This window comes from Gobius niger, assembly GCF_951799975.1.
Source record: "Gobius niger genome assembly, chromosome: 11".
NCBI classification, from domain to species: Eukaryota; Metazoa; Chordata; class Actinopteri; order Gobiiformes; family Gobiidae; genus Gobius; species Gobius niger.
The window spans coordinates 13,359,316-13,371,822 of NC_136862.1; the positions used below are offsets into that span (position 1 = coordinate 13,359,316).

At 42.2% G+C, this 12,507-nt stretch overlaps 1 protein-coding gene across 1 annotated transcript in view; it reads left to right on the forward strand.

Annotated features, from left to right (window-relative positions):
* The window catches only part of ncor1 (nuclear receptor corepressor 1), a 35,381-nt gene that overhangs the window by 10,941 nt on the left and 11,933 nt on the right, over positions 1-12,507 (forward strand). Inside the window, 11 exon segments of the mRNA XM_079566508.1 lie at positions 155-245; positions 780-958; positions 1,037-1,091; positions 1,179-1,280; positions 3,548-3,687; positions 5,626-5,921; positions 8,865-8,930; positions 10,450-10,586; positions 10,674-10,758; positions 11,819-12,254; positions 12,327-12,444. Coding sequence (XP_079422634.1) covers positions 155-245; positions 780-958; positions 1,037-1,091; positions 1,179-1,280; positions 3,548-3,687; positions 5,626-5,921; positions 8,865-8,930; positions 10,450-10,586; positions 10,674-10,758; positions 11,819-12,254; positions 12,327-12,444 — 1,705 coding nt within the window.

Here is a 12,507-nt window from a genome sequence, read left to right on the forward strand (position 1 = left end):
GATCTTTAATAATTGTAATAATAAACTGTAATAATTTAAACTGAAAGCCTTCATCCCTTTAGAGCTTTGGACATTGTGTTTCTTATATGCTATCTACAACAGCAGTATATATGCTTTTCTCCATAGAAAAATGGCCTTTGTTGTTTTTCCACAGGGTTGGGCAAAGAGGAACCGGCCTTTCTGCAACAATTGCTCGAAGTGAACATGAGATATCAGAAATCATAGACGGCCTATCGGAGCAGGAAGTACGTGATGTTTTCTGTACATTGTGTTTATGAAAGTGCTTGTTAATTAACCTCTTAACCTTAACTGAGCTCATTTTCTCCAGTTTGGCTTTACCCAAATCTAAAAGCTTCTCGATTGGAGAGCAACAGTGTAATGTCTCATTTAAAAGCTATAGCCTACAAATCTGATCGTAACTTTAATGTCACATTTTTTAAGCGTTTTTGTCGTGTTTTTCGTAGGTTTTTTTGTAGTGTTTTTTGTAGTTTTTGTGCTGTGTCCTTGTCGTTTTTTGTCACATTTTCTCGTCACTTTTTAATGCTCTTTAGTCACGTTTTTGTTGCTCTTTTGTCACTTTATTGTTCCGTTTCATCCTCGTTTTCGATGCCATTTTGACTCTTTTTTTTCAAGAAGCTTTTAGATTTGGGTAATGTCGGGGTTAACAGGTTAATAGAAAAATCAAATGTTAACGTTTTACCGTAGCTCCAATAGGATTATTTGTTTGGGATTTGTGGAAGCGCACAAACTAAACCACATGTGTGTGTTGTGTGTTACAGAATAATGAGAAACAAATGAGACAACTTTCAGTCATTCCCCCCATGATGTATGACACCGAGCAGAGGAGAGTCAAGTTCATCAACATGAACGGCCTGATGGACGACCCAATGAAAGTGTATAAGTCCCGACAATTCATGAATGTCTGGACGGAGCATGAAAAAGAGATCTTCAAAGAAAAGTAAGCAGTTATAGGCTTTTATACACGATACAGGTGTCCAGTGTGAAGGATAATGACGGGATTATGTGTCTGTCACAGGTTTGTCCAGCATCCCAAAAACTTCGGCCTAATTGCTTCGTATCTGGAGAGAAAGGTAAATGGCTCTGCATGTGTTAAATCATTGTCATTATGCCGTTAATATACTAATATATCAGCATTAACATTTGATTTGTGTCTTCAGTGTGTGGCAGACTGTGTCCTTTACTATTACTTGACAAAGAAGAACAACAACTACAAGACACTCGTGAGGCGCAACTATGGAAGAAGACGAAGAGGGAACCAGGTCAGTTCATTTCTAGAACATTTATCAAAATTTTAAGACTCCTTGCTATTGAATAATGGCTTGTGTTTGTTCCAAATGTTGTTGAGCTGTAGCTGTAGATAATATTTAGAAAACTGGATTATTTCCAGAGGTTTTTGCTACATGAATGCACATCCACAAGCCTCTACACTTGATTTTGGGACTTTTCCATAGTTTTTGCATATGTTGGTTCAATAAAACATGTGACTCTGCTGTTGCTGAACAGAGACAACACAGAATGTACTGCATTATGCCATAATATAAAGAGCATAGTCATTGGATAATTGAAGTTGTAAAAACTTGACTTTGGAGGAAAATCTTGACAAATTCCGTATCATAGTGATATCCATTGAGCGTGTATTAATTTCCCATTTCTGTTCTATGAGGCCTTAGGTTAGTGAGAGAGAAAGTCCCCCCCTCCCCGTGGAAGCACAGTTGGTATGGTCCAGCCATCTGACAGGCCCAAAAAACTCCCCGTGCTGCTGTGAGTGCCAATCAAAGAGGAGTGCTCGGCAGGGATTACCTTGAGTGACCCTGCATAGATTAGTGCGTGCATGTGAGATGGACAATTCTTTGGGCGGCTTAAGCGCCCTGATGACACGCTTTCCCGGAATATGTGCGGGAGCGCAGTGGCCTAGCAGCCCTTCTAAGGAGCTCTGCTATGGTGCCGTCCGGCCCCTCTACTGCTACTTTCACCGCTGCTATGGAAGTACTGGAGGTTAGCCACCAGTCAGCTGTGCACCACAGCTCCCCAAACCCCTGTTTATGATCAGCAGATGAGCTTGCAGGTATGTAGGAACTTGGCAGCCTTGGAAGTGGAAATTGTCTGATGAGCGACTCTTAAGCTGGTACTTGTTTCTGCTCAGTCGGTACGTTAAGTTATTGCCTTGTGGTATATTTGAGTGATGGAATTGCACAATTGGTTTGGCCTTTTTGCTCAGTTATTTGAGGGCAATGTGATGCAGGACATTCTCTCATAGTGAAACTTTAATGTGGATCTAATGATAAAATTGGACTTGTTTCCAGGTTGCAGCACAACAAAAGTCAACATTTATTCCCTATTTGTTTACAGAAGAAAGTAGTGATTTATTTATTATTCAGACACAGGCTTTTATGAACATTCTATCACAGATGCTTATTATTCGCCGACTAAACACATTCACGGATTATGATTGAGTGATAAGCATCTGGTCATTACAACATCTACATTGAACCAGTACAGAAATACCAATACAGATTCCATGACCTCATTATTTACAATAAAAATAATGAAATTAAAAGTGTTTATTAAGTAAAAATGTGTTTTACCAACTATTTCCAGCAAAATGTAAGTTGATCAATTGCATATATTTCAATGATCACTTCTCTCGATCATACTTGCATTCAAACTCCTTGGATGTTCAAAAATAAAAATCCTTTAAATAATACCTTTATTACTTTTTTGCTTAGAATTTTAAGCTTATGGAAACGATTACAATCAGATGTTGTAACAACTAACAGCAGTGGCTCCCTCCATTCGGTCTGCAATTGATTTAAGGGGCGTAAAGGAGGCATGAGCCGTGTCTGGGAAACATGAGATTAGCATCACATGCAGGTTGTAATGCCAAAGATTTGATTTTGCTCATCATGGAGGAAAATAATCCTTCATAGCTCTGGCTGCCTTCTCTTTACACTTAAGAGCACACTGTGATTTTGCCAGAAGACACAGACAGACCTAATCACGTCTCGTGTCTGAAGTTGTGCTGCAGAAGGTTACGGTAATGAAGCTATTCTTATCCCCTGTCCGAGTTATTGTAAAATACATCCCGAGTCACGGCATTTTTTCCTTGAAGTCTTTCTCATGCTCGAGTCGTTATCTTTTGCCCTTACTATGGAGGGAAGCACATTCCTTGGCCCCATCTGGTACCAGCATGGGATGTTTGGCTTGGCATAACCAGACTTGTTCCAGCACAGCACTTTCATAGAACAGGCCGGAGGAAGCATTCTGTGGTGAACCGCGCCAGCTCTGATGAAAAAGAATGCGGCTCTGTCCTCCTTTGCTCACTCACAGCTTTCGGATAACTTTTTCTACCTTTTGCATAGATTTAGGCCCGACGTGCTCCCCGGTTATTTAGTCTCACTCACTGCCGTTCTTCCGCTGTGTTTCTCCAGCTATATTGGTGGTATAGAATCCATTATCGCAAAAATGACTGTTTAAGACGTCAGATTATTTTGCTGTTTGATCATTCTCTTGATTTATTTGTCTGTAGCAAATCCCACGCACCTCACAAGAAGACAAGGCCGAGGACAAAAACGAAGAGGAAAAAGCTGAGAAGTCTGATAAAAAAGAAGACGAGGAGAAGAAAGACGAGGAAGAGAAAGATGAGAAGGAGGATTCCAGGTGCGTCTGGTAATTATGAAAATATTAAACATCTTTTACAACATAGACCAAGTACACAGGTCGTCATTAGGGCATAGTCACATATGTGTATCTTTCAGACAGGACAAGAGCGCCTCATTCGCCTCTTTCTTTGTGTTTATGCCACATTTATCTTCCCAAATGTAGCATAAAGACAGACTGTGCTAAAAACATGTACAATAGTGTGACTGCTGTGTCCGTGTGAGTGAATGGTGGCGGTCTGAGGGTCTGCTGTTGCAGATGTGTGCAGCTGCGCTTCTGTCAGTCTACCCCAGGGGAAAGTGAAGCTACATCCATGTGAGAGGCGCTATACAAATAAGCTTCCGTACCATTCAGCGAAGCAAGTCTGAAGTGTTACTTTGCCCTGTTCTTGAAGAGCATCGCTGTAGCACTCGCCCTCATCTGTTTTCATTTATATTCCTTTCTTGTTCCAGTTGGAGCACTCTACCTATGACAGTTAGAGAAAGCACCACCTACATCTCATTTAAGAGACAACTGAAAGAAAGGCTTCTTCAACAAATGTGTAACCATTAAGAGACATTAGACAGGAACATATTCTTATTTATTTTATTTATACCATAGATACAGACGGCATCTCTGGAATCGTTAAAGGGACTATACAGAGTTTTAAAATGTCAAAATTATGTATTTTCCTACACCTACATGTTCCAGCCATGTCCTAATGTGTAGAACGAGCTCAGACCTGTTCACCACAACTGCCTCTAAAATCCTACACTGTCACTCAGAAATGTGTTAATTCGGGTCTGAAGTGCCGTCATGCACGAGCTTAATATAGAAGCTGCAGTTAAACGTATGACCTGAGGTGGCAGTAGTGAGTATAAAATGGTCAACTTGCATCTAGCCCCTTTAACAAACGCTAAATTCTGAATATAGTTTTCTACTAAATAAAGACACAAAGACATGGAGAGGAGCAAAGTGGTTCAGCCCATTAATACATAAAAAACGGAGAATTCTAACACGATGCTTCATGTTAGCATCGTGCTAGCTACTGCACAATCTGTTGTGAGAAAATATCCATATGGGCCACTTGACTTTATTTATGTGTGATAAATAAGTTCATATTCCACCAGAAAATGGCAAAAAACAAGCGGAAAATTTTGTTTCCCAAAAGATTGTATTTTCCCCCTTTGCGAAGCCACGCCCCCTTCTATGATGCATTGCCGCCTGTATCTATGGTCTGGGTGAATACTCGAAAAGTGAGATAACTTCTGTCCAGGGACTAAAAGAATAAGCAAACAGGCCCCAATGAACAGTTTCAGTTCGCGGGACCATGGTATAAGCGGGATAATGCACTCCGAGTTGTCCATTATCAGAAATAACTCGCGTCGGACGGTTGCTTCCTTACTTCGCAGGTACAGGTGTGTGAGTGGGAGGTACGAGGGGAGTGGCGTATGACAGAAATGTACTTGCCTGTTTTGCCTGTATTGTACTGCTGTGTGTTTTGTCTCATGTGTTCTATATTTTGTATGTTCCTATCTTTCTTGTTTTTACCTCATGGGACTGCGGATGGGAATTAGCCTTGAGTTTAATCCGGCATATTTACACTAGTTGTCTGTTCATGAATATGCACTGTCCCATTCAAATAAATTAATAAATGAAACGAAATGAAATAGTTAATGAATATATTCTCCAACAATAACTTTCATTTTAGACATTAAAACTTCATCATTGTTGTTTCAGACGGTGTTAGCAAGAAATGTCAGATTGATATTCCTAAACTAACGTTGCCATAGTGACGCCCTAGCATGATGCAATATGTTCATGTGAATATGTTAATTTGAATTCTGGAAATTAAGAGTTCTGGCCAATAACCAATTCTTTTAAATCTAACTCAGATTTGGGCAAATATTTTGATGTGAGCAGCTACATTTTAAAAGCTCATTTCTATTTCTCCTCCTAAACCCACAGGGACATTGGCAAGGATAAGGACAAGTGCGACGGTGGGGAGGACGAGGAGGGGAAGGAGCAGAACACGCCGCGTGGCAGGAAGACGGCCAACAGCCAGGGCCGGCGCAAAGGCAGGATTACCACGCGCTCCATGGCCAACGAGGCTGCCTCTGTGGCTGCCGAAGAGCCCCCTCCCCCTGCGCCCGAGCCCGCCGTGCCAGAGCCTCCACAGCCCTCCAAAAGTGAATCAGCGCAGAAGGGCATGAAGGAGCCGGCCAAGTCCCAGACTCCTGTATCTTCTGCTGACGCGAATAAAGGTGAACTATCTCCTTAGATCCAACCAACATGCACGCAGCGAGTTTAGACGGTTTTCAATCCTCTTTTAATCAATTTCTGATACAGAAATAGTAATTATAGGTTTCTGAAACATAAATATGAAAAGTATATCCATAGTGGCAAAGGTATTGAGACCTTGTACGACTGCGATGATGGATTTGACAGAAGTGGGGTGGTTACTAGAGCTTTGTCTGATTAGAGGAAATTAAATGGTAAACAAATCTACATAGTTGACTGGAAAAAGAGGAAGAGAAAATGCACCCATTTTATTTGACTGAAATAAATCCCTATAGGTTATTATTTGGGGTTATGCTTTGTGGTGTTGGACTCAGGGCGTCTCCAATGCAAGGTGGGGGGGTTCAAGGAAAAAAGAGCGGGTACCACGAGTCATATTTTATGGCTTTTGGAAAGATGGTGTCTATAGAACCGTCCAACGGCTGCAAACTCTCTGTGCTATGTTGCCGTCTCTTTATGATGATGCGTGAAAAGTCGTCCAGTAAACAGGGGTTCATGCTAGGGTTGGGACAAAATATCGGATTGGATTTAGATTGCAATACTTTTTCAAGTATCGCAATACTTTCACTACTTGAGTTTGGAGGCATTTTTATCCTGCACTCCTTTGTTTTCCAGTAACAGCTCAGCAACTGTCAAATGGCATTCGGTTTATAAACTTTGGACATATGACTGTTTTCTTTGTACAAATTTTAAAGAGACTAGATGCAAGTTGGTAATTTTATGCTCACTACTGCCACCTCAGGTCTTATGCATAACTGCAGTTTCTATATTAAGCTTGTGCATGACGGCAATTCGGACCCGAAGTAACACCTTTTTGAGTGACAGTGCAGGATTTTAGAGGCAGTTGTGGTGAACAGGTCTGGGCTCATTCTACACATTAGGACATGGCTGGAACATGTAGGGGGAGGAAAATACATAATTTTAACAATTTTAAACTCCGTATAGTCCCTTTTAAGGTAAGCATATTACAAATCATAATTACTTATTGTATCGCAATACGTATCGGATCGGCCCCTGAGTATTGTGATACGTATCGGATTGTGACAAAAGTGGATCGTCCTAGCCCTTGTTCATACTGCTGTTTTTTTGTCTTGGAACAGGTCAACACGTTGTTTTTTTTTCATTTTATTCCCTTGGTTGTGGTTTGAGAGATAAAACAAATGATTAATTATTAGACAAACTTGATTTTGTATCGCTAAATAAACCTAACCCAAACCTTTTTCAACCTTTACCTTATACGTTTTCCTGTTTCTAAACTGGCTTTAACCAGTTGGATTTTGTCCATATCAAACACTTGTAATGCCAAAATACCCTGAAACCATCCCACGACATCGCAAACATTTAGTTTTGGAAAATTAGAAGAAGAAAAACTCCTCATAGACTCGAGCAGGAGGTGTTAATTGTTGTTGTGATGTTATTTCGTCTTATTGGCTTGAGACGGTGATGCCTAAAGATGCCGCAGTGTTATTAGATTTTCAACCGTCATTCTGCTCTCATGACTGGACTAAATAAGATCAAACAAATGGTTATGATCCTGAACCCGCTCCCCTTCAGCTCCTCGTGTCTTTTTTGGTTTTGGATCACCATGGCAATGTGCCGTCGTCATGGTACGTCAGACCTGCGCTCGTTCCACCATCTGCCCTTTAAAGCTTGTTATTTTGACCGTGTCAGCTCAGGTTTTCAGGTATCCAAGTGCCCTTGTTAATCCTGTTGTAGCATTAATCTGTATCGCTAATTCGCCGCTCTGCAAGTGTGTTGTGCCACCTGCTCTGTTCCACTCCCTCAAAGTTTGAATTACACAAGGTCTGCCCGTAATGTGATTAATTAACCTCCTGCACACCGTGTCCTTCCATTTGCCCTGGCCATTTGACATTTTCTAGCCAGCATTTTTTTTAGTTTGTTTACACAGGGCAATGTAAACACAATCCCCCTGAAAACAAAAGTCGGTTATGTTTTACTGTTTCGCGCATGTTGTTTTCAGAAGGTGGGTATCCTAGGTGCTAAAGGGTAGCTATCCGCCAGTCTCGCCCACTTGACCCACAGCCAGGGGAACTTGAGCGAGCTGCTGAATCAGATGCGGAATGAAGTGATTTATTCCTGTGTGTACTATATGTGTGCGGGGGCTTTGAGAAGATGATCAAATTATTCGCTGAAATTTCAGACCGCGGCTCTCATGTCAGATGTGGGAGCCGTGCCACCGGAGGAAGGAAGGAAGCCTATTCCAGCGGACATTTGTTTAGCTAAGTGTAGTAGTGACTTGCGGCGAGGGCTGGACCTCTGCTTGTAGCCGTCCAAACAAAAAAACAAAACAAAAAAATTGATCTCCTGCTTATCTTCGACGTGGGGGCAGACCTCCTGGTAATGTCAAGGGTACATCTGCTGCTATATTGGTCCAAATGTTTACACTGTCTCGATGGCTGCCATGGAAGAGAGTGGGTTAGAGTTCACTTGGCTCGCTCAAATCTCGCTGTGCACTTCTGTGAATTTCACCAGGCCTGTGCGCTTGTGTGTGGGAGAGATGTGCAGTGTCACAGAGCGGGCCCGGGGAGGGCTTTTGGCTCGCTTTTGCTCTGTGTCTGTGTGCCTATTTGTCTCCATCCAAGGCCATTTCCCAAAGAGGGAGGCAGGGCTCTCTACTCCTTCACTGTCTGGCGCTATATCAGCTGACCAAAGCCCTCCCCCTCCCGAGTAGAGAGGAGGAGGACTCGTTCTGAGTAGTGCGGGGAGAGAGAGCTCGATCCAGGCAGTGTAAGTGAGGGAGCAGGTCTCGGCAGCCCCTGAATGTAAACAGATTATTAGATTAGTGGCCATGAGAAAGAGGCGGCAGGAGGGAGAATCGGCACTCTCTCCCCCATTTTTTCCGCTAATGGCACTCAGTCTTGTCTTCGTCTGATTTTTTTTTTTCTTAGCTGGTTCTGGAGAAACCGGAGAAACTTCTCGCTGGACCGAGGAGGAGATGGAGATTGCCAAAAAAGGTAATGAATGCCTTTTTTTTTTCTTTCCTCTAATATTTTCTGCCTCATAAGCTGTATCGGTTTTCCTCTCCGAACCACTTTCCCCTCTCCTCTCTGATGTTGCTGGAGTTCGTTTCTCAGATGCAGCAGAGCACGGTTAAATTCTCTTAGCATTTGAGTCACAGGCCGTTCATGGGTTGAGCCTCGTTGGCTTGTCTTCTGCTGTACAAGTCACTTTGAAAAAACCAGCAAACAGGCCATGATGGTTGCATTGTCTTACGCATGTCAGTTTTTAGTCATTAACCAAAGTTTTACCTCATCTAAATTCTAGTTTGAAATGCTGCACTTTTGAGTTGCTTCATAATTATGTGACTTTTACTTTGATGCCGTCAAATACTAGACTCTTAAATGTAAAAACATTAAACTATTCGCCTTAAATAGAGATGATTATGGATTAATTGCTTTACAGATTTTTCATTGCTTTGAAGAAATGGACTTCAGTGTAGATCTCCTTAGGCTTTTAGGCCTTTATGCTAGATATGACTGCAGATTAGCGGCTTCCATCATGTGATAAAGTAGGTTCAGAAAGTTCTTTCAAGCAGCTCTACAGGGATAATTATGCAGGCTGCTTTTTTTCTTTTTAAGATGGGACGGTGCATAAATATTAACATGAGTTCTCAAAGTCCATATGGAAATGAGCCAGAGTTAGCCACAATGGCTAATTTTCATCTGTAGTCCCAGGCTTATTTTGCCATTTTACTTACATTGGTTTTCCCAATAAAGCAGGGTCATAAAAGTCTTATTAAAAATACTTGAAAAACTTGAACAAGGCTGAAAATATTCATATTAGAGGAGTTACAATGTGAAGTTATTTGGTTTGGATTAATCAGGTTATTTTCCTTGATATGAAGTACAAACAAAGATAGCGAAAGCACTACAGATGATCAGATCTGTTTGTGTGTGTCTGTAGTCTGTATCTAAATATACAAGGTTAATTACTTGCATTTTATTCAAGGATGACTTAGTCCGAGAAATTTACTTAATATTGCGTAAATTAAAGCCAAAACAAATCTTCCTCTTTTCTCTGTGATGTAAAGTAGCTTCTTTTTAGGCTTTATTGTTGCTTTGTCAAGCTGCTTATACAGCCCTTCCCAGTTGAGCAGGGAGGAGGTGTGAGATGTCGGGGTCACAGGGGCCACGGGATTTAGAGAGGAGGCGACATTATGTCAAAGGTAAATGGCGGTGGTCCAGGTCTGCACGGCTTGGCTGAGTGCTGTCACTGAGACCATCAAAGCTGATTGTAGGCACGGCTTAGTCTTTAATGGCAGACTGTAGGGCCGCCATGGCAACAGGACACTCACGAGTGTAGTCGTTTTACAGTAATATTCAAGGTTTGTGATGACTGCTTCTCATTGAAGCAGCTCAAACTGATCTATTGAGATTGAGCTCAGCGTTACAGGCGATGCCTGGAAATGAACGTTTTGTTCTAATTCTTTACTAGCAGTACCAAGGAATAACACGTTTAATAACACTTTCATAGGTTTGTTAGAGCATGGACGTGACTGGACCGCAATTGCCAAAATGGTGGGCACCAAAAGTGAAGCGCAATGCAAGAACTTTTACTTTAATTACAAGAGGCGCCACAACCTGGACAACTTGCTTCAGCAGCACAACCAGGTAATTTACTGCCCATGCTATTGGTACTTCAGCTTAAGTGTTAGCATTAAATGTAGAGTATATTAATGAACTGCTCTTTGCTTTCAGGGGAGGGACCGGGACAGGGCTCAAGGTGAAAGCCTGTCCACAGCGTCGCCTGACGATGATGAAGACAACGCAGATGACAGTGAAGGTCAGAGGACAGCTAGTTGAATAAACATTTGAAAAACAATGAGTATAGATACACTCACATTGCGCCATTGGGTTAAATTATATTGTTTGTATTGTGCCGAAGTCAACTTTGCAGTATTAGCAGGAAATGGACATTATTTTAAGACTGACAGCAGGTCACCGCGAAGTATCCTAGTCTAAAACCCTTGTTTGAAAAGCTGGCAAACGATGTGTCTCCTTTTTTATCAAAAAACAGACGAGATGAGATTACAAAAGAGATTCTTGCTTGAGGAGAAATAAGATATGAACTAATTAGGTCTACCAGGGTGCCTGTCGCAGAGCAGTGTTTGGCTTTGAAGACTCCAGAAACCTCTGAACACAAAGAAAGTGTATTTGTTTGATGTGCTGGTCTCCCTGACACAGACCTTTTCCATTTGCCGCAGGATTGAGGCAGGACTGTGCCATCGGAGCATTTTTCGTGACTGACTCGCGGCTGATTGTCTTTATTTATTTATTGTTTTTGTATGTTTGCTTTGTTCAGTTCCAGACTTTCATGTAATTCACATAATCTGCACTTCCCAAGATAGCAGTGGCGGCAGAGGAAGGTCACAAGGTTTTCTGTAATGTTTATTTGACTTTCCCTTTGTCTCATGGAAACCCAAACTGCTCTTCGGTTACGAGTCGCCAGCAGATTGTCCCATAACATGTATTGTACAGCAGACTTTATGAAAATAGGTTTATAGGCACATGCACACATTTGGAAGTCCCCAAGCATGCTGTGGGTGCTTTTCTGATTTTCAGTTTGATACATTTAATGCATTGGCAATTTGTTTTGCAAAGATACACCATCTGGTCGAGCATCGCCATGGAAACAACTGCAGTGGTAGACACAATGGCACAGGGAGGCACTGTTATAAGGGAGATAAGAGATTAAATGTCAGAACATTTTGAGGGCCTGGATATCTCCTCATGTACTATATAGAAATACATGAACCTGTCCCACTTTCTGTACAAATGACTTAATGACAGTGCGAATATCATCATTTTACACTTGCACTGACCAGTTTTACTTTCTCTATCAGGTGCCGACAACAGTTCTGACACAGAGAGTGCCCCATCCCCCTCTCAGGCCGACACGTCCAAGTCCAGTGACTCAAAAAGAGTGGACAGCACTGCAGGAGACGCTCAGTGCTCAGATCAGGACAAAGGTCAGGCTGCTAATAAGACTTCCGAGTCCTCATTTGGAGAACTGCGAGTGAAGGAAGAGAAGAGCCCGGACAGCGAGCGGGAGTCCCAGGAGGAGAAGTCCAGGGCCACTTGTTACGTAAAGCCCAAAACGGAGCCTCAGGATATGGACATGAAGAGTGGAGAGGTGCAGGTTAAGGTGGAGCCTGAGACAAAGGACAAAGGGGAAAAGGGAGATCAAAGTGAAAGGCAAAGGCAGCTTCATTCTGATGATGACTCCAGCGCCACCTGTAGTGCAGATGAGGATGTGGAAGCAGAGCCGGACAGACAGAGGTTTGTTTAGTTTCTGTTTCTGTTCCTGTCAAATGTTTTTATGTTTTTACCAAATGCGTTCCTGATCTGTAGGATATACTCGATGGACAAGCCTTCACTGCTCAGCCCTCCATCCTCTGTGCTAATGTCTTCACCGAAGCAGCCAAGCATCAAGCAGATGCATCAGCGGGCAGCTGCAATCCCACCAATGGTGAGCCATCGTCCTGTAACAGTCTTAATGTCGTGTCGAGGATTATGCCCATGCAACAGGCAT